This window comes from Mustelus asterias, chromosome 1 (assembly GCF_964213995.1).
Source record: "Mustelus asterias chromosome 1, sMusAst1.hap1.1, whole genome shotgun sequence".
NCBI classification, from domain to species: domain Eukaryota; kingdom Metazoa; phylum Chordata; class Chondrichthyes; order Carcharhiniformes; family Triakidae; genus Mustelus; species Mustelus asterias.
This window is the reverse complement of record NC_135801.1, coordinates 146,400,539-146,423,565: the sequence shown is the minus strand read 5'-3', so window position 1 is coordinate 146,423,565 and position 23,027 is coordinate 146,400,539. Positions and strand designations below refer to the sequence as shown.

Below are 23,027 nucleotides of genomic sequence, written 5' to 3'. Positions count from 1 at the left end.
GTGGCGCTGGAACATGGTGACTTCTTGCAAGCTGTGCCCAGCATATCCTCTAAACTAACTTTACTCTCATTCAATGGTTCTAAAACTTGATTCTAACTCGTTTCTAAGACTGTAACACTACATTCTGCACTCGTCTGTACAGCATGCAAGAAACAATATTTTTCACTGTATACTAATACATGTGACAATAATAAATCAAATCAAATGACCTCTTAAAATGCTGAAGATTTTCTAGATGCAAATATGCTGGTATTTCCATTTCTTAACCTTGTGAGGAGGATGGAAAGACAGCAATTATACAATACCATCTACCTGAAACTCATCATAACTCCTCGGCTTCGCAAGTAACTGTTTGATTTTAATGTCACAACACTCCTGATCAATGATCCAGATGAGAAAGGATCAGGTGTTAAACAGAGGCCCTTTCCGCTCTCACATAGGAATAAAAGATCGCCTGGTAGTATTTAGAAGTGGAGTTCCCCCCTGTGTCGCCCTATATTTATCTCTTAACTGACATCACTGAAGCAGATTATCAGGTCATTATCACATTGCTGTTTTGAAATCTTGTGTGCAAATTGACTGCTGTGGCATGAGCCACATTTTGAAAGTAGTAGCCATGATGTGGAAATGCCGGCGTTGGACTGGGGTGGGCACAGTAAGAAGTCTCACAACACCAGGTTGAGGTCCAACAGGTTTATTTGGAATCATGAGTTTTCGGAGCGCTGCTCCTTCATCAGGTGAATGGAGAATTGGGTTCACAAACATGGCATATGTAGACAGAACTCAATTGCAAGATAATGGTTGAAATGGGAGTCTTTACAAGTAATCAAGTCTTTACAGGTACAGACAATGTGAGTGGCGAGGGGGACAATCACAGTTTAAAGAGGTGTGAATTGTCTCAGGCCAGGACTGTTAGTAGAATTTTGCAAACCCAGGCCAAATGATGGGGGTTATATGTAGTGTAGTTACACGTAGCATTAAGGAATGGTGGAATGAACTAGTGCAAAAAAGTCAATGGCCTGGTAAGAAAGAGCACAGCAGTATTGCAAAGGACCTGAAGAGCAGAGTTAGCCACTCCCTGAGTCAAACTATTCCAGTACAACTATACCAACAGCATCCACTACCCAGCAATGTTAAAGATTGATCTGGCATGTCCTATCCACAAATCGGACAAATTGCCAACTTAATCATCAATAAAGTGATGGATGGAAGCATCAGTCATGTCATAGTCATCAATAACCTGCACACCAATGCTGCTCAGGTTCCATCACAAGGCCTCATCATAACTCTGATCCTGATGTGCACAAACGCCGAGACAGAACTGTGAGGAGCTGCATCCAATGGAGGGAGAATTTGATGAAGAATGGCATTAAGAAGATCCTGCCTTAGCAAAATTGGAATGAATGGGACTCATTTGCTGGCATCACAATTCATTAAATCCTGCAGTGCAGAAGGAGGCCATTCGGCCCATTGAGTCTGCACCGACCACAATACCATCCTTTCCTATTTCCATACCCCATGTATTTACCCTAGCTAGTCCCCCTAAAACACTAAGGGACAATTTAGCATGACCAATCCACCTAACCTGCACATCTTTGGACTATGGGAGGAAACCGGGGCACCCAGAAGAAACCCATGCAGACACCGGGAGAACGTGCAAATTCCGCACAGCGACCCAACCCGGGAATCAAACCCGGTTCCCTGGTGCTGCGAGGCAGCAGTGCCGACCGCTGTGCCACCCTTGACAGAAAGGAAGATTATGGTTGCTGTATTTGGACATTAATCATGAGTACCAGGCATTAACCAATTCTGAAAGAAAAGCTCAAATACTTCTCTCAATATTCAAAGTTACCCTGACAAAATTGCCGCCACCAACATCATGGGGTTACCATTCATCAGAAACTAAGCTCGAAGAAAAATAACCTTGCATTTATAGACCACCTTTCACAGCCCCATGATATCTCAAAGTACCTTACAGCAAACTAAGTACTCTTGAAGTAAAACACTGCTGTAACATAGGAATCACAGCAGGCAATTCACACAGCAAGCTCCCACAAATTGCCATTGATAATGACCAGTTTCTATGATGTTGGTTAAGATCTAAATTTTGGCCAGGACAATGGAGATAATACGGATAACTGCTCAGCACCTCTTAAAAATAGTGCCAAGGGATCTTTTACCTCCACCTGAATGATGGGGCCTCGGTTTCATGTTTCATCTAAAAGATGGCACATCAAACATTGCATTGTCCTTCAGTACTGCATTGGAGTGTCAGTCCTGTAATTTTGCGCTCAAGTCCTCAGATGCGAGTGTTCAACTGGACCAGCTGGGGGTTGGGGCTGGGGGAGGGGGAACATGAGATGGACAAGAAGATTGTGTTGTTTCCTCCTCAGAGGAGCAGTGAACAACAGGAAAACACTCGTCTGGAGTCGGAAAGAAACAGAATAATTAGGCATTCAATATTCCCTTTGGAAAAATTACCCCACCCCCCAATCAAAAATCTCATCTCGAAAATCTATCAAGTACAGTCAGTGCAAGTCTTATAGTTTTGCCTGCCTCTGTTGATACAGTTGTCAGATGGCCTCATTATGCTCGCCCAAGCTCCAAGAATGACTAAAACTTTGAACCGTACCTAGTGTTGTTTACAGAGTTGCAAAGGGGAGTACAAATGTTGTTTGTCAATTGTGTTACCGTCACAGTGTAATTATCCTTTGAATTGGTTTTTCAATGTCTGTGTGTTCAACTGGACCAGATGAAAGGTTTCTTCAATGGGACTTGCACTAGCCATGCTTGATAAACAATTTTATCAGACAGTAGGAGGGTGAATTTTTCCAAAGGGAATGTTGAATGCCTGATTGAAATATTCATGAAAAAAAAATTGGCCAGGTGGATATGCAGTGCAGGGGCATGAAGGATACAGGTCATGCATGAAGGGGCATGGTGGTGGTGGTGTTTGGGGGGTGGGGGGAGCAGGCAGGTGAGGCTGCTTGAGGGCCTAACAATTAGAGATAAAACTGAGCCAATATCTCAGTAAAAGATGACAGGCCTTCTGATCCCACCATCTGTACGCCGCCTCATGCGCCACTCCAGAGAGCTCTGGAGGCGTCAGGCCTATCTCCAGGTCATGCTTGCCTTTCTGACAGAAAACTATGTTGGGGGCTGGGAGACATGTGAGCCCACCATTTCTCATCCATCTCCATCAACATATCCTTCTTTCACTTTCTCATGTATTTATCTAGATTTCCGTTAATTTTTTTCTGTCCAATTCACCTCAACTGCCCTCTGTGGCAGCGAGTTCCACCTTCTACCCACTCTTTGGATAAAGAAGTTTTGCTTGAATTATTGACTATCTTATCTTTATGCTACTATGTATTACACACACACCTTATCAAGGGCCTCTCATAATTCATAACCGTATAAACCTCTATCAGGTTGCCCCTCAGTCTTTTATCTAGAGAACAGAACCTCAGTCTATTCAATTTTTTGATGAATATAACCTCTCAGCTCTTCTATCATTACATTAAATCTTTTTTGCACTCTCTCCTGGGCCGCTTTAAGCTTTTTTATAATATGGAAACTTGAACTGGTCAGTGTTGTCGAACCAAGGTTCAAACTAAGGTTCGCATAATGTCTCTGCTTTTCAATCAACTCCCTCTAGAAATGAACCCCAGTGCATGGTTTGGTTTGACAGGCATAACAAAATGCTTGCAAAAAATATAATGAATTTTGGGAACATACAGTTGTAAAGTTAAGCGTACAGTATATCACTTTCGTGATACTTCTAGGCTCATTATTCCAGAGGAGGGATTAATTATGGGAGGCAGGTTGCAAATGAAATAATCTGTTGCTATGATACAAATTATAATTAGCAACTATGAATAGCTGTACAACATTAGAACAACTACTTTAAAGTTAAGACAAGTACTATTTGCATCAGTGAGATGATTAATTCATCATTTTTGGCATTAACTAGAAATGCTTTGCAGTATGCATCAAGTGCAAAATAAATGTCAAGATTGAAATTTTCTGGTTAAAGAGTACAACCAGCTCCACAACTTGAGAAATCATTCAAACAGACAACTGAGTACAATTGAGGTGATCATGTCGCAATGGGTAAACATTAAGTAAAGTCATGGGTAAAGTCAAAAGATGTGCAGGTTAGGTGGATTGGCCATGCTAAATTGTGTTCCAAGATCTGCAGGTTCGGGGGATTAGTGGGATAAATACGTGGGGTTACGGTGATAGTGCCTGGATAACGTGTTCTGTCAGAGTCGGTGCAGACTCGATAGGCTGAATGGCCTTCTTCTGCACTGTAGGATTCTATGATTTCTTTGATCAATGACTAACTTACCATAAAAAGATTACGGTTAGTTTTATCTTAATTCCGAATCCATTTTTTAAAATATTCCATGAATTTCAAATACATTGGCAATTGTCAAATTGGTAAACACTTTATTTGGTTGTGGAGTTAATGATGGGTTGGATAAATTAAAACGACCTCAGAACTTAGGGAAAATATCTACACAGTTATTAGTGCATGGAATGCTTCACCGCAGAGCTGCTGAGGGATTAGCCACATTATCTCAAGAGAGGAGTAAAAAAAAAACATTCAATGCTCGTTAGAGCACTATAGAGAAAGAACAGACAATGGGATTAGTTTTAGATTGCTTTAGCGAAGAGTCAGCGCAGGCAGTCTGGGCTGAATGCCTCCCTTGTGTACTGTCAACTTCTGTATGCGGTGTTCATTTTGACTGGAATCTTGTGCAGTTAGAAGTTGCAAAGTCAAAAGGAGATCAAATGATATACTGATTGTGTGACCAGAAACCATTAGGACGTGGGTACGTGTCATCTCAGATTACCCTAGAAGGCTCGGGTGTCTCAAAAATATTGAGCAACAAGTGAAGTTAGTTAGTCTTACCCTGCTACTATGCAGTACACACACACACAATCCCTACAATGCAGAAGGCGGCCAACTGGCCCATCGAGTCTGCATCAACTCTCCGACAGAACATCTTATTTAGGCTCTATCCCTGTAATGCCATAAAATTACCCAACTAATTCCCGTAACCAATACATTGGGACATTAAGGGGCAATTTAGCATGGCCAATCAACTTAATCTGCACATGTTTGGACTGTGGGAAGAACCCGGAGCAGTAGGAAATTCACACAGACATGGGAAGAATGTGCAAACCCCACTCAGTCACCCAAGGCCAGAATTGAACCCAGGTCCCTGGTGCTGTGAGGCAGCAGTGCTAACCACTGTGCCACAGTGCACAAATAGTATTCTCCACTAACAGGATTCTGCCATCAAATCAAAAGGACATTCTGCCTGTCGTAATATGGGTGGTTTAATGTGGTGCATGGTGACATCTCATTGCCATGATCTTCAGATTTGCATGTTGAAATGTAAACCATTCATTGTTGGTCTTTAACTATTTATAATTCCAAGGTATAGTCAGGCATGGAGCTATTCCATGCAGGCTGGCTATTTACCAAGTTCTGTTCTAGAATGTTCTCAGAGTCCATGTGACTCCATGATACATCATCATGTCGTGGGTGGTGTTGTTCTCCAGTCCCATATTAACCGTTGCTCTGTCGAGCAACTTTGCTTTCCTTTTACAGAGGATTACAAAACTATTTTTTTACCTTGCTATCCCTGCTCCCCCATCTCAAGTTTCTGATTTTATAAATTCAGATGTTCTTGAGGCTTGATAGTTCATCCACATCTGGGTTTGTCATATTTGGAAGAATGGTAGCAATCCTCCGTGTTTCTGATATATGGCTAACTCCATTGGATTCGTTTTTTTGTGCTCCTTCAGTTGCATTTCTCCCTCAACAGCTCATCTGCTTTTTTCAAAACACTGTGGGTTTGTCCCATTCCTTCCAAAGTGAATATGCAGTCAGTTCATTCCTAGAGTGTACTTGAATTTTCTTTTTCCAATGTAGCCAACATGTTCGTCCTAGAAGAAAGGATTTGCAAATGGAACCTTCCACTTGTCTCATAATCTCAGCCAAACATTTGCTTTAGGTTTTATTTTCAAATTGTTTTGCCAGCTTTTCATTTAGCTTAAACTTCGTCTTCTTCCAGTGCCTTGTGCTTCAGTGTCATATTTAAATTTTCCAATCTCATTTCTGTGTCTGCAACAGAACTTTGGTCTTGTCCTTCATTTTGGATTCACTATTGGCAAGGTCCGTCACCAGCGAAATTTTGACTTGTTTCAGTTCTTCAATCGTGCTACTCTTGGCTGCGTTATTCATAGTTTGGAAAGTTATGCGGCTTTTTCCTTTCAATGCATCTTATTTGCTATTCAACTGCTTCTTCAGCTCTGCAGTCTGTTTGTTGTAGCTTTCACCTGGAATATGAAACATTGTTGAGTCTTGTCTGCCAACTGGCTCATCAGTTTGTTCAGAGTGAAGGTAAATTCATTTTCCCTCTCTCGGTAATTTTGCAGAGGAATAAACTTTGACCGAAGGAATTTTTGTTATACATCAAGGTCTTTCAACATGTTTTCCTTTTCTTTGCAAAGTTTGCTTGCTTCATCTTGAGTTTTCCTGCAATTCAGTAGATTCACATCACGTGTCTTCTGTTGTGCTTCCATTCCACTGTTTAAGTCAGTCTTCGGTCCTTCATGTCGCTGAATGGTCGCACATTCAAAAGATTGAAAGGGTGCAGAGGAGATTTACTAGAATGTTGCCTGGATTGAGTGGCATGCCTTATGAGAATAGGCTGAGGGAGCTCGGTCTTTTCTCCTTGGAGAGACGCAGGATGAGAGGAGGCCTAATAGAGGTATATAAGATGTTGAGAGGCATAGATCGGGTGGACTCTCAGAGGCTTTTTCCCAGGGTGGAAATGGCTGCTATGAGAGGACACAGGTTTAAGGTGCTGGGGGGTAGGTACAGGGGAAATGTTAGGGGGAAGTTTTTCACACAGAGGGTGGTGGGCGAGTGGAATCGGCTGCCGTCAGTGGTGGTGGAGGCAAACTCAATGGGGTCTTTTAAGAGACTCCTGGATGAGTACATGGGACTTAATAGGATGGAGGGTTATAGGTAGGCCTAAAAGGTAGGGATATGTTCGGCACAACTTGTGGGGCCGAAGGGCCTGTTTTGTGCTGTAGTTTTTCTATGTTCTATGTTTCTATTCATTTTGCATTTGATCTTGAAGGGGCAATCAACTGTTCTTTCAACTGTTTTTTCTCTCATTATTCCTCTGGGGCTGCTTGTTACTTTCCCTCTCGAGTCTTTTGTTGTCCTCTTTCTGGGGTTTCTTGTCGTCTATGGACAGTGGGGTCTCTGCCAATTTTCTGTAAATCTATTTTCTCCTTGTAGTTGCCACTTTAAACTTTGTTACCTCTTCAAGAGGGAGTGCTGTACTTGCTAGGACACAGTTGACTTCCGTCTGTATTTTTTTTTTGAGGTCTTGTTGCTGGGCAGATTTGCACAGAAGAAATCTAGGAAGTCTATCTTGCAAAATTTATCAATGAAGGTACAGGGTTTTCCAGCTTTCTGTACGTCGTTTGGGACAACATCTGCTCTTATTTTAAAATTAAATTACTTCCTTTTTTAAAAACTGCAGAAACTTTTAAAACAGCAGTCAGGGACCCTGCTGAAAACCCTTCTTGTAAACTCTGCAGATTTCTGTTTTAAAAAGTCAAGTCAGCTCTTTTGTTTCCCTGCAGGTTTTCCTCTTCTCCACCTGCTGCTTTTTCTTACTCCAGTTGTCTTTCAGCTTCTGCAATTTACCGAGCCTGTGGGACTGCCAGCTCTTCTACAACTCAAGTACAGCTTTTTAAAAAAATGATTTTTTGCTCACAATCTCATGAACTGTCACACTTGCAATTTTCCACAGTGAAGGTTTCTTCAAGCTTTTTTAAAATTCATTTGTGGGCGTCACTGGCTGGCCAACATTTATTGCGCATCCCTAGTTGCCCTTGTTCAGAGGGCAGTTGAGAGTCAAGCACGTTGCCGTGGCTCTGGTGTCACATGTAGGTCAGACCAGGTAAGGACGGTAAATTTCCTTCTCTAAAGGACATTATTGAACCAGATGGGTTTTTCCAACAATCAATAATGGTTGCATGGTCATCAGTAGATTCTTAATTCCAGATTTTTTTACTGAATTCAAATTCCACCATCTGCTGTGAAGGGATTCGAACCCAAGTCCCCAGAACATTAGCTGAGTTTTCTGGATTAATAGTCTAGTGATAATACCAGTAGGCCACTGCCTCCCCCTCAGTTTTCTTCTTAGCTGAGCGTTTCTTTACTTAGGCTTCAAATTTTCTTACCTCAGGGTATGTTCTGGATTCATGCATTTAGCTGCCATCTTTCCTAATGCCGTTGATCACCATGGCCAATCACTACAGTACTATCACCGTTGCTCATCAACACCAATCTACCACAGCACAACAATATGGGTTCTTCAATGCGGTGCATGGTGATGTCTCTCTAATACGATATTGAGACTTGCATGTTTAAACAGGAGGCCTTCATTGTTGGTCTTTAATTATTTACAGTTCCAAGGTATGGTCATGCATGGAGCTGTTTCATGCAGGCTGGCTGCTTACAGAGTTCTGTTCTAGACTGTTCTCTGAATGTCTCTTACCACATGACTCAATGCAACATGCCATGGGGTGCTGGTCCCCATCCCAACGTTAACCCTTCACATTACAATGGCATGCAGGCAATTTCACAGCACTACCTACCACAGAAATTAGTACGGGTGACAGATGAACCTCAGTGCCAGCGTGATGCCAGATATGTAAGTCATATGTTCCAATGACTAGTGATCATCACACTGATACTCACAACAGGTTATTAACACCATCAGGATTGCTTAGTAGATGGTGTCCAATTGTGAAATCACATCTATGCTGGATACTGAGTTTTGCAAGCATGTGCTGGTTGAGTACAATGTCCAACATAGATGTGATTTCACAACTGGCAGCATCTACAAAAGAATCCTGATGGTGCTAATAATTACTCTAACAACCACTTTAAGATCATCAGTCAGATTCACACTTGCTCATGTCAGGAGCTACACATATTCACACACAGGGCCCTGCCCTTTGTCAACAAAAAGGACATGTCCATGCATTGTGCCTTTTTTAACCAAACAAAAGCTTGGGGGACAACCATGCCCTTGCTCATTCCCCATGGCAATGCTTTGACCAATCACAAAAGCCTGATTTGAATTTAAACAAATTTTTGGCAGTTAACTGGTCCCCAAGGCATCCTCCATGGCTATGACTCTACCAATTAGAGTCCATTATCAAGCTGTCAGCACACTCTTCTCATGCAATATAAATTGTTCCCTTTGAGATTAGGTATTCTTGCGAATCTGTCCTGATGAGTACCAGATGAAAAACTTTGACAGCATGTCTCTTTCTTTAGCAATACTCAAGTATTGCTCTATGTTTTTATCATGTTGAAGGCAGTTCCTGCTCAATTGTAGGGGGTGACTGTCTGTGTGGAGTTTGCATTTCTCCCCGTGTTTGCATGGGTTTCCTCCAGGTGCTCCAGTCTCCTCCCACAGTCCAAAGGTGTGTGGGTTAGGTTGATTGGCTATGCCAAATTGCCCCTTAGTGTCAGGGGGTTAGCAGGGTAAATAAGTGGGGTTATGGGGATAGGGCCTGGGAGGGATTGTGACCGGTGAAGACTCGATGGGCCAAATGGCCTCTTTCTGCACTGTAGGAATTCAAATATTCTCTGATCATGAGAAAGCACTTCAGTATCGTCTGCCACTTTTCAAATAACAAAAACACTGCATCATTTTAGGAAAAATGAGTAAGAGCTATTGATATAATAGCAGCAAGATGTTTATGACAGAATGGGAAATGATGAGAGATTATCAGTTTGGAGCATTTATCAATCGAACAGAGATTTAAAAATTGGTTCAATAATCTCTACATAACAGCAGACGTTTCTCATTTTAAATGACTTGTTTCTCTCCCTGTGGAGGTTCACTTTGATATTGTCTCCTCTATCAAATCTCCCATCTCTGCGGGGGACGGTCCAGTGATGATAAACACATACATCAGCAAACCGTTCTTGTTGTTGCTAAATCTTATTACCAAAAACGAGAATACTTCTGCTATCTAAAATCAGATATTCACCAAGTGCAAAGTAATGAATTTAGTTTGCAGCTATTGAAAGATGGGACAAACATCCTCCCTTACAGCTACCGTTATCCTAAATGGTAATAAAGAGCTGGTTCTGACACAAAGCATTTTTGCTGAAATGAACAACTTTATAGGCTAACCAGTTTGAAAAATAGTGCAGTGAGGGAAAGGTCACTGTGTAAAACCTTTCAGCTACAGTGAACTGAGAGGAACGGAACAGTAAAGAACTCCCTCGGGCTATATGACTCACACTGAATGTCTATAGTGAATATTACACGCATCACAATTGTACTCAGAGAGCAACTTCTTCTACGTAGACAACTTAAATACTTTTGCACCATTTGAAATTACCATTTAAAAATGTCTGTAATGTTTTTTTAACTGCATTAAAGCACCTCAGAGTGAATCATGATGTATGTAGAGAACCTGAATATTATTGCACTGTGTGAGATGGCCATTTTAAAGTGTCTGTCACGTTATTTCAGATAGTTAACGAATAAAATATTTTTGCATTAAAAAATCCAGCACACTGTAAATACAATAATATTACAAAAGAATATTGTTAAAGATCCCTTTGCAGGCGTTTGAGTATAAACAGCATTTGGATCAGAGTTGAAGCGTGACTAATACCTCTTAAAATGAACAAATTAATTGCGCCCTTTGTGCTTTATAGTGTTTGATTTTAGCTATTTGTTTCCACCGAAGATACTCTAACTTCTTGGGCTCAGCTTGTTAAGACATCTAACAATGGTTTCAGTAGAAATCTGTTCGGGGCAGGGCGCTGACAGACCTACAGAAAAGGTGGGGGGGGGGGGGGGGGGACGAAGGCAGAAGAGGAGAGGGAGGGGGGGACGAAGGCGGAAGAGGAGAGGGAGGGGGGGACGAAGGCGGGAATTGAGAGGGAGGGGGAGATGACAGGTGGGAATTGAGAGGGAGGGGGGGACGAAGGCAGAAGAGGAGAGAGAGGGGGGACGAAGGCGGAAGAGGAGAGGGAGGGGGACGACAGGCAGAAGAGGAGAGGGGGGAGGACGACAGGCGGGAGAGGAGAAGGGAGGGGGGACGATAGGTGGGAGAGGAGAGGGAGGGGGGTACGACAGGCGGGAGAGGAGAGGGAAGGGGGGATGAAGGTGGAAGAGGAGAGGGAGGGGGGACGATAGGCGGGAGAGGAGAGGGAGGGGCGACGAAGGCGGAAGAGGAGAGGGGGGGGGGGATGATAGGCAGGAGAGGAGGGGGGGGGGGAAACGACAGGCGGGAGAGGAGAGGGAGGGGGGGACGACAGGCGGGAGAGGAGAGGGAGGCAGAAGAGGGGGAGAGCCGGAAGACAGGACTGTTTAGGAAAGCAAGAAGGAAAACCACCAAGAATCCACTTGCCTTTCATTGCTACTCAGCAATCACATGAAAATAAACTTATTTTCAGAAATGCAATGGTTTCGGAGAAAATTGCATTAATTTGGCACCAATGAGAGGAAGGAAAAAATTAGAATATAATAGTGAAACTATTATATTGTCTCAATTCTACAATAGTAACTGCACTTGTATTTCGCAGGCTGTGGGGTGTTTTGCAGCATACTGAAGTTAGGATTATGCTATATAAATATTAGTCTTTTCTTTGTACAATATATCCATTAATCCTGTAACCAAATTTTGGTGGGGATCTCAGGTTAAACTGATGTAAAAAGATAACGCTAAGGGGAAGTGGTCTTGAAACTGAACCATCTTTTTGTGGGATATGTGGAACATTCTTTGGTCCAAACCTACTCAAGTACCCTACACATCTCTTTTTTCCATGACATTGATGACTCTATTCTAGTGCTTTTTGCTAATCTTGATTAGAAACAAAAGACTTATTTTTTAAATATTTCCCCCCACCCCCCCATCACATGGCCCATCTTCCGATCCCTGACTTTCCCATCTGTGTTCTTGAGCATAGGCTGTTGACCAATTACCGCAAAAAGCCCACTGATGTCCATAAATACCTCGACTCCACTCACTCAAGACTGTGCTTCCCATCAGAGCTCTATTCTAGTCTCCCAGTTTCACTGCCTTTGCTGCAAATGTTTTGACAATGGCACCTTTTGTTCTAACATCTGCGATATGTCTTTCTTTTTCCTCAATTGAGGAATTCCTTCCACCATGTTTGGCAGGGTCCGCAAGATTTTCCATTCTCACCTTTGTCCTTCCCTGAGAATGTTAAGAGTTCCCCTTGTCCTCACCCTTCCACCCTATCAGCCTTCATATTCAAACTATCATCCGTGATTTCCTCCACCTCCAGTGAACACATCTTCTCCCACCTTTTCAGCATTCTGGAGGGACCATTCACCACACAACACCCTTCCCCGTGCTAACACCCTTCCCCATGCTGGTACAGGATTGTAACGTCTGCCCTTTTACCTTCTCCTTTTTGACTGTGCGAGCATCAAATGCTCCTTCCAGATTTATCTGTAGTACTTTCAATTTATTTCACCTCATTTGCTGTTCAAATGCAGATTGAGATACCTCCTTTCAATCCGCACATGTGACCCAGTGTTTTGGAAGTGAATTTTTATTAGTTGATTATATTTTGGGGTTTCTCTTTAATTCACAGTAATGGCACATAGCGAAGTGAGCATGTAATCTGGTGCGAGTTCTGCCTAGCGACAGACAGTTGTCTGCAATTCTTTTGAATCAGTCACTGGGTATTCAAATATCTCTTAAAAAGATATCGGTCTCGAAGCTGATCAGACAACCGGTCATTTTAATCCCTGCCCTCTTCCCCAATTTTGGCCCCTCTGTCTTTAACTTCCTACACTGAGCTTCATTGCAACAATGCACTGATATAAACTCCAGGAACAGCATGACATCCTTCAATTAGATAGCCTTCCAGACGCAACACTGAGTTTAACAATTTCAAAGCATAAATACTGCTCCCATTTTTTTAAGCAAGCAGTTGTTGATAACTATTCTGCTATCCCTAATTCCATCTCCTCTGAACTTTGTTTCTTTGCATTTCCCAACTGCATCTCCTTTTGCCTTGCACCTACGCCTTTCTGTTATTTAATCTCTCCCGCCTTCCATTGTGGATAGAAACATAGAAACCCTACAGTACAGAAAGAGGCCAATCGGCCCATCGAGTCTGCACCGACCACAATCCCACCCAGGCCCTACCCCCATATCTCTACATATTTTACCCGCTAATCCCTCTCATCTACGCATCCCGGGACACTAAGGGGCAATTTTGGCATGGCCAATCAACCTAACCCGCACATCTTTGGACTGTGGGAGGAAACCGGAGCACCCAGAGGAAACCCACGCAGACACGAGGAGAATGTGCAAACTCCACACAGACAGTGACCCAAGCCGGGAATCGAACCCAGGTCCCTGGAGCTGTGAAGCACTGGCAACTGAGAAGAATCTTCTCTTTTGTTCTTTTCCCCTTCTCACCTTTTCCTTCCACTGTACTTGCTTTAAAACCCTGTATGGCTCCAACTTTTTCCTGGTTTCGCGTATGAACACTGGCCTTCTCTCTTCACAGATGTTGCCTGACTGGCTGCAAGTTTTCAACATTTTCTATTTTTATTCCGGACTTGCAGCATTTTACTTTTGTACCTGCTGGTGACAGGTGCCATGGCTCAGTTTCAGCTGGTTCAGCTTCGATTTAGAATGGCGCTGCTTGTATTAAGCTTGTGCTGAAAAGGTGGTGACAACAATCAATAATTGGCAGGGAAAGGGCTGAAAGAGGAAAAAGTGATACGAAGTGAAGTTATGCCCCCATCAAAGCAGCAGAGGAAGAAGCTGGGTCACAGCCACTATGGCTGGCAAGATTACAGAATCTGGCCTGCACAAGAAAAGATAAACATACTCAACACATCAGTGGAGTTTGTGAGGGTGTCAAGGGTAGTGTGCTTCACCATAGACATTTGATAAATTGAGCATCTAAACATGGGAACAGCAGCAAAATGGGAAAACAATTTCAATTTGCATTCACTGTACTCCATTATCAGAAAACTGGGTTTCCTCCATACATTGAAATCTGCAGCACAGATGCTGTCAGCTATCAAATGGAGGTAATATATTTCTCCCCCCACACACACACGTACGCAAAAAGAAGTCATTTTTCAACATTTACCATTGTAGCACTGGCAATGGCCTGAAGTGAACGGGAACACCCGTCCATTGTTTGGCAGGGGTGAATAAACCTTAAAACAGAAGACTGTTGTAAAGGTGAGAAGGGGAGAGGTTAAGAGGACAGCTCATGAAAGTATTTCACAATCCCGACAATGGACTTCAGCAAAATATCTACGTATATAATGTAAACATATACTCAATCAATTACTTATTCTCTTTTGCAAGGGTAGAAGTACTCTAGTTTCAAATAGCAACAGATCTGTGATTGTTTCACCTGTACCTTGCCATAAATCAGCAGCACAGAATCTGCATGACCTGTGTTTTTTTTTAACGATCTCAGCTTACTTTGGAGAAGCAGCAGCATCAATAGGCCTGCACAAGGTAGTTTCAGTTCCACAACCGTACACACCGTACAAACATCCACACATCATCAATGTTTTGTCAAAAAACGTCTTTTTATACGTTGGATTTACCATTAGTATTGTTTTACTCACCCTGATCTTTGGAAACTTGACCATGCTGTTTATCTTCACTTGAAAACAAAGCCACTGAAGTCAGTTTATGAAACTTAAGAAGCTACGGGTAACCACTGAATCATTCTTCCTGAACTCCAATTAAAACATGTCTGAACTTGGAAAATTAAGGACTGATCTCAGTATTGCTGCGCAGTCAAATTCCTGTTCCCACATTGTATCAACCCAGCAGTATTCTAGCATAAAGGTAACGAATAATGCCTGAATTACTACATAAAGTTATCTGCCTTTGTACCATTTGCGATGATGTACCACTTCACAATCATGCTGACTGCTTGAGCATACGCCCACTGTCACACAGTCAATCAGTTCAACAACATGTTGCACAATTGACTTCAGTCTTCAAGCCAGTCAGTTTCTGCTTAAAAAACCAAACCATCTCCAACTTTCATAGCACTTAATACAATATTTTGTGACAAAGGACAACTTCAGTCTTAAAATCAGTGCCAGTCTGAGCTTTAAAAAAACCAAACCATCTCCAACTTTTAGAACAAAATATTTGATTCATATTTACTATTAAAGGGCAATTGTGGTTTCCAAACAGGAATTCAAGCAAGAAACCAATCTCTCAACGTAACTGCTTCATTGCTGAAGGCAGCCAAGTCAGCTGCGAAATAAAGAAAACTTTCTGTAAAAGCAATATTCATTTAAGTGGGCAGGAACTTGATGCAGTGGCTTATGGAGCGAGTGGTATTTTTCCCTGCAGCCAAATAAATATCTTTTTCGCTATGACTTGCTGAAAGGGAAACCTGATAAAAGCAACAGGGCATCTCAAGCGTCAAATCAGGTGCAGAAAGAGAAATAAAAAAGGAAACAAAGATTTAAGTGGATCAGAAAAAGAAACTTAAAAGGCAAAACAGAAAAAAAAGTTAATTTAAATCTTCAATACTTGCCTACCTAAGGAAGTGAGATTCCATAGTTTAGATTGTTCCATTTCCGAGTCAGAGGTTGATAGACAGCAACAATGATCAGTTATCATTGATCAAAGATAATTGCACACCTAATTATTAGACTTAAATTTCTGTGATGAATTGAATGAATGATTAACTTCAAAATCCAGCAAGTTCATAATAGTGACAGGAGGATTGGATTGCAATGGACTGGCAGGGGCGGGGGAGAGAAAGAATGTAGATAGTGTCAAGAGTAAAATTGGTTAACCATTTCAAGTTTATTAAGTTTCTAATTACCACATGAATACCAAGGACACGTCTGTGACAGACCAATATTGCTTACTACATTTTGCAGGCTACAATAACTCAGGAAACCTCAAGATAAAAATTTATTTTCCTTTTGCTTTCGATCATCTTCATCAACAGGGATCACAACAGGTCAACGGTAGATAGCATTCCTCTATAAATTATTGCTGTCACAGTTTTACAGTGCAGGAGAAATTTACAGAACAAACACGATCATGACAGAAATCAAGACCTTTCACAGTACATGGACAGGGGAGGCAATGGCCTAGTGGTATTATTGATAGACTATTAATCCAGAAACTTAGCTAATGTTCTGGGGACCCAGGTTTGAATCCCGCCATGGCAGCTGGTAGAATTTGACCTCAATAAAAAAAAATCTGGAATTAAGAAGCTATTGATGACCATGAAAACATTGTCGATCGTTGGAAAAACCCATCTGATTCACTAATGTTCTTTCGGGAGGGAAATCTGCCATCCTTACCTGGTCTGGCCTACATGTAACTCCAGATCCACAGAAATGTGGTTGACTCTCAACTGCCCTCAGGCAGCTAGGGATGGGCAATAAATGCTGGCCAGCCAGCGGCGCCCATGTCCCACAAATGAATAAAACAAAAACAATGTTTACTGGTGGTAACGTATATATTTTAAAATCAGGTCATTTATGCTTCTCTAAAAGATTATTAGATAAACTATGTCATTTTTTAATTCTTTCACAGGGTGCAGCTGTTGTTGGCATTTATTGCCCAATTGCCTTTGAGAAGGTGATGGTGAGCTGCCTTGTTGAACCACTGCAATCTATGTGGTGTAGGTGTGTGTAAGGGAGGGAGTTCCAGGATTTTGACCCAGCAACATTGAAGGAATGGGATATAGTTCCAGGTCAGGAAGGTGCACTTTGGTCGTGTTCCCATACACCTGCTGCCTTCATCCTTCAAGGCAATGGAGTTTGCGGGTTTGGAAGGTGCTGTCAAAAGAGCCTTGGTGAGTTCTTGCAGTGTATTTTGTGGATGGCACACACTGCTGCCATTGTTCGTCTGTGGTAGAGGGAGTGAATGTTTACTGTGGTGCATGGGGTGCCAATAAAGAGGGCTGCTTTGTCCTAGATGGTGGCAAATTTCTTGAGTGATGTTGAAGCTGTACTCATCCAGGCATTTCATCACACTGCTAATTTGTGCTTTGTAGATGGCAGGCAGACTTTTGGAGTCTGGAGGCAAGTTACTCACTGAAGAATTCTGAGCCACTGACCTGTTCTTGCTGTCTATTGATAAATGTAGGAAACATAGGTACACACATTAAAGGGATCATAGAAACTTGGATCATTTAACCTGTCTTTTTTGTGATTGCTGTTTGAAAAAGTTTGAAAATGCTTAGCCTCACATCTCCACTTTTTGCCCATAACCCTGGATGTTCCGCTTCTCAAGTACCTTCTTAAATTTATTTCTGGAATCAGATTGCCCAGACAACCAGAAAACTTTGCCATTATTCTGTGTTCAACAGTGTTCATAAGCACATGTGCGATCATCATCATTGATGATCATCAAATGGTGCGATCAGTTAGTCATCATTTTATATCATTGATATGATTGCCAATGATCAGCTGCAAAATTAAATCATACAAATCTCAAACATCATTTGAGATCATCTAGCATTATTACTCGCATCAAGTGCTCAGATGGCATTCAACTGACATAAAAATTGATCAAGGAACTTGTTCTTGAGGAAAAACTACTGATTACAGTGTGCACAAACTGGTTTCCATGTTTCCTATATTACAACCGTGGGTCCACTTCAAGTAGTATTTAATTGCTGCAAAGTACTGAAACAGCCTGTGATCATAAAAAGTATTATATACATACAAGTCTTTCTTTATTCTTTCAATTTGTAATTTTCTAATTACCTTATTTATTCATAGCTTGCTTAAACTTGAAGTGGTTGCTTTGTCATTGATATATATATTTGCAACCTCTTTCATCTACAGTCCTCTTTGCCAATTTCTGCTTTTACCAATGCTTGCATACTCATCACCTTTCTCATATCTACTGGGTGGCAGGGTGGCTAGCACTGCTGCCTCACAGCACCAAGGACCCTGGTTCGATTCCTGCCTTGGGCAACTGTCTGTGTGGAGTCTGCATGTTCTCCCCGTGTCTGCGTGGGTTTCCTCAGGGTGCTCAGGTTTCTTCCTCAGGCTGGAGGAAATAGATGTTCGGAGGGAGGATGTATTGGCAGTTTTGAATAAACTGAAGGTCGATAAGTCCCCTGGGCCTGATGAAATGTATCCTAGGATTCTTTGGGAGGCGAGGGATGAGATTGCAGAGCCTTTGGCTTTGATCTTTGGGTCCTCACTGTCCACGGGGATGGTGCCAGAGGACTGGAGAGTGGCAAATGTTGTTCCTCTGTTTAAGAAAGGGAATAGAAATGACCCTGGTAATTATAGACCGGTTAGTCTGACTTCGGTGGTTGGTAAATTGATGGAAAAGGTCCTTAGGGATGGGATTTACGACCATTTAGAAAGATGCGGATTAATCCGGGATAGTCAGCACGGATTTGTGAAGGGCAAGTCGTGCCTCACAAATTTGATAGAATTTTTGGAGGAGGTAACTAGGTGTGTTGATGAAGGTAGGGCGGTTGATGTCATATACATGGATTTTAGTAAGGCGTTTGATAAGGTCCCCCATGGTCGGCTTATGATGAAAGTAAGGAGGTGTGGGATAGAGGGAAAGTTGGCCGATTGGATAGGTAACTGGCTATCTGATCGAAGACAGAGGGTGGTGGTGGATGGAAAATTTTCGGACTGGAGGCAGGTTGCTAGCGGAGTGCCGCAGGGATCGGTGCTTGGTCCTCTGCTCTTTGTGATTTTTATTAATGACTGAGAGGAGGGGGCTGAAGGGTGGATCAGTAAATTTGCTGATGACACCAAGATTGGTGGAGTAGTGGATGAGGTGGAGGGGTGTTGTAGGCTGCAAAGAGACATAGATAGGATGCAAAGCTGGGCTGAAAAATGGCAAATGGAGTTTAACCCTGATAAATGTGAGGTGATTCATTTTGGTAGGACAAATTTAAATGTGGATTACAGGGTCAAAGGTAGGGTTCTGAAGACTGTGGAGGAACAGAGAGATCTTGGGGTCCATATCCACAGATCTCTAAAGGTTGCCACTCAAGTGGATAGAGCTGTGAAGAAGGCATATAGTGTGTTAGCTTTTATTAACAGGGGGTTGGAGTTTAAGAGCCGTGGGGTTATGCTGCAACTGTACAGGACCTTGGTGAGACCGCATTTGGAATATTGCGTGCAGTTCTGGTCACCTCACTATAAGAAGGATGTGGAAGCGCTGGAAAGAGTGCAGAGGAGATTTACCAGGATGCTGCCTGGTTTGGAGTGTCGGTCTTATGAGGAAAGGTTGAGGGAGCTAGGGCTGTTCTCTCTGGAGCGGAGGAGGCTGAGGGGAGACTTAATAGAGGTTTATAAAATGATGATGGGGATAGATAGAGCGAACGTTCAAAGACTATTTCCTCGGGTGGATGGAGCTATTACAAGGGGGCATAACTATAGGGTTCATGGTGGGAGATATAGGAAGGATATCAGAGGTAGGTTCTTCACGCAGAGAGTGGTTGGGGTGTGGAATGGACTGCCTGCAGTGATAGTGGAGTCAGACACTTTAGGATCATTTAAGCGGTTATTGGATAGGCACATGGAGCACACCAGGATGGTAGGGAGTGGGATAGCTTGATCTTGGTTTCAGATGAAGGTCGGCACAACATCGTGGGCCGAAGGGCCTGTTCTGTGCTGTACTGTTCTATGTTCTATGTTCTTCCCACAGTCCAAGTTAGATAGATTGGCCATGCTAAATTGCCCCTTAGTGTCCCAAGGTTTTTAGGTTAGGGGGATTAGTGGGGTAAATACGGGCAGCACGGTGGCACAGTGGTTAGCACTGCTGCCTCATGGCGCCAGAGACCCGGGTTCGATTCCTGGCTTGGGTCACTGTGTGTGAAGTTTGCATGTTCTCCCTGTGTCTGCGTGGGTTTCCTCCAGGTGCTCCGGTTTCCTCCCACAGTCTGAAAGACGTGCTGGTTAGGTACACTGACCCGAACAGGCACCAGAATGTGGTGACTCGGGAACTTCACAGTAACTTCACTGCAGTGTTAATGTAAGCCTTACTTGTGACTGATAAATAAACTTTACTTTACTAAATACGTGGGGTTATAGGGATAGGACCTGGGCCACATGCGCTGTTGGCAAGTTGGCATACACTTGATGGGCTGAAATGGCCTCCTTCTGCACTATAGGAATTCTATGTTGCATAATTCCAAACTAATCCTTCTAACTTATATCATGACATATACAGTGGAACCCCGATTTTACGCGCCCCGATTTAGCGCGAAATCGGATATGACATGAAAAATCATTGGACCCTTTTGTTTGCTCTTTCCGGTTAAGTGATTTAACCCGACCCCGATAACACTTTATGGACCCCAACCATCGCGTTACAACGGGGCTGCACTGTGATAACATTGTGGACAGAGTCACACTGCTTGTGAAAGAATTGTAGCACATATTTTTGGAATTCCATTTATCATATCTTTTTATTTTATTAGTGTCACAAGTAAGGCTTACATTAAGGCTTACATTAACACTGCAATGAAGTTACTGGGAAAATCCCCTAGTTGCCACACTCCATTGTCTGTTTGGGCACACTGAGAGAGAATTTAGCATGGTCAATGCACCAGGCCAACATGTCTTTCGGACTGTGGGAGGAAACTGGAGCACTCAGAGAAAATCCACGCAGATGGGGGAGAACGTGCAGACTCCACACAAACAGTGACCCAAGCCAGGAATTGAACCTGGGTCCCTGACGCTGTGAAGCAGCTATGCTAGCCACTGTGCCACCGATTGAGCAGTCGACATCCCCAAAAACAAAAAATTATTCTTCCAACTCACCATTTGGATCCATCTACAGACTACATCTTGTATTTCCCTCCCGCAGTTAAGAGATTTCTAGTACAATTCTAATAATGTAACAACCCTTTTGAAAAATTGTTGATCTACAAAATATACAAGGGTATGAAACTCAGACAGGAAAACAATATCGGACCCTTCAATTCCAGCCCTTATAATTTTGCTCCAATTAAGAATCATGGCTCCAAACACTCTCTTGCCCTCCTGTCACAATGTCCTGGGAATGTCCAAACCACAGATGTAAAAACGTTAGGTCAGTTCATGGGGCAAAAAAAAACCAATTCTAGGATATTCTTCTCTTACCCTCAAAGGCAATTAAAATGAATTACAATAGGCAAGAGTGACCATGCTGTGCATCACCCAACACTACATCCCCCGCCGCCCACCAAATCTTGTGTCCACAATAATATCAGCCTAAGCGAGGAACTCATCCATTTCCTTCAAACACTTGCAATGAATCTGTCCTCACTGCATGAGCCTGCAACAAGTTCACAAAGCTCAACAACCATCTGCAGAAAGAAAAATATGGCATTTGACCTAGATATCCCTATGCTTTTGTCACTCACATGCAAGAAACAAACCTATCTAATTCAGACAGTCCAAACAGATAACATAATATACATCATTCATTAATTTAGTGAAAAACTGTCAGCAACACCAAAGGTTGCATTCACTAAGTCTTGCACAAAACCCCAAATGCCATCCTTCTGAACAGAAAACCATTTCACTCCTTCAACTTTTAATGAATTTGTAACCACAGGCTGAACATAACGCAGGTCTCTATCGGGTTATCTGGCAGCAATAATGATGGATACATCCTGTGTGTTAGTCCTGTGTATCACCCTTATTCCAACAAGCATGATTACTGTACAATGAAGGCTATCCTGTTTAGAATTAGCTCACGATTCCTGTCAAGAGAATGAAGGCTGTCCTGTTTAGAATTAGCTCACGATTCCTGTCAAGAGGCTCCTAGCCTCCCGGACAACCATATCTGTGCTGGGTGTGTTGAGCTGCGGTTCCTAAGGGACCATGTTAGGGAACTGGAATTGCAGCTCGAGGACCTTCGCCGGGTTAGAGATAGTGAGGAGGTCATTGACAGGAGCTATCGGCAGGTGGTCACACTGGGACCACGGGAGGAGGGTAACTGGGTAACAGTGAGGAAGGAGAAAGCTCGGTTGATGGTGAGCACCCTGGTGGATGTGCCCCTTAATAATAAGTACTCCTGTCTGAGTACTACTGGGGAGGACAGCCCACCTGGGGGAAGCAGCGGTGGCAGTGTCTCTGGAGCTGAGCCTGGCCCAGTAGTGCAAAAGGGTAAGGAAAGGAGGGTAGTGCTAATTGGGGACTCTACGGTGAGGGGGTCAGATAGGCGTTTTTGCGGACACAGACGGGACTCTCGGATGGTGGTTTGCCTCCCTGGTGCAGGGGTCCGGGATGTCTCTGGTCGAGTCCCAGAAATCCTGAAGGGGGAGGGAGAGGAGCCGAAGGTCGTGATGCATATAGGTACTGCTGACATAGGTAGGAAGAGGGAAGGGGTCATGAAAAGAGAATATAGGGAGTTAGGTAGACAGCTGAGAAAGAGGAATGCAAAGGTAGTAATCTCGGGATTGCTGCCTGTGCCGCGGGAGAGTGAGAACAGGAATCGGTGGAGAATGAATGCGTGGCTGAGGGACTGGAGCAAGGGACAAGGATTTGGGTACTTGGATCATTGGGACCTCTTTAGGGGCAGGTGTGACCTGTTCAAAAAAAGACGGGTGGCACTTGAATCCCAGGGGGACCAATATCCTGGCGGGAAGGTTGGCTAAGGCTACTGGAGAGACTTTAAACTAGAAAGGTTGGGGGGAGGGAATCGAAATGAGGGGACTGAGAGCGAGGAGGTTAGCTCGCAAATAGATAAGGAATGTAGACAGGGTAAGAGGGAGGTTAGACGAGTGATGGAGAAGGGAAGTGCTCAGGCTGAAGGTCTGAGATGTGTCTATTTTAATGCCAGGAGTGTAGTGAATAAAGTGGATGAGCTTAGAGCGTGGATTGCTGCTTCGAATTGTGATGTGGTGGCCATTACGGAGACTTGGATGTCTCAGGGACAGGACTGGGTGCTTCAGGTGCCGGGTTTTAGATGTTTCAGGAAGGACA

At 43.1% G+C, this 23,027-nt stretch overlaps 1 protein-coding gene across 18 annotated transcripts in view; it reads right to left on the bottom strand.

Annotated features, from left to right (window-relative positions):
- nedd4l (NEDD4 like E3 ubiquitin protein ligase) overlaps positions 1 to 23,027 on the bottom strand; it is a 446,698-nt gene that overhangs the window by 149,961 nt on the left and 273,710 nt on the right. Inside the window, exon 1 of one of the 18 annotated variants that reach the window (XM_078220272.1) lies at positions 14,986 to 15,057. The exons of 15 other annotated variants lie outside the window; for them this stretch is intronic. In XM_078220272.1, the coding sequence (XP_078076398.1) occupies positions 14,986 to 14,988 (3 nt within the window). In that variant the 5' untranslated portion in view covers positions 14,989 to 15,057. Of the gene's footprint in view, positions 1 to 14,711; positions 15,058 to 23,027 lie in introns of those variants that run through there. 2 more of the 18 variants (XM_078220263.1, XM_078220253.1) reach the window with 2 other exon arrangements.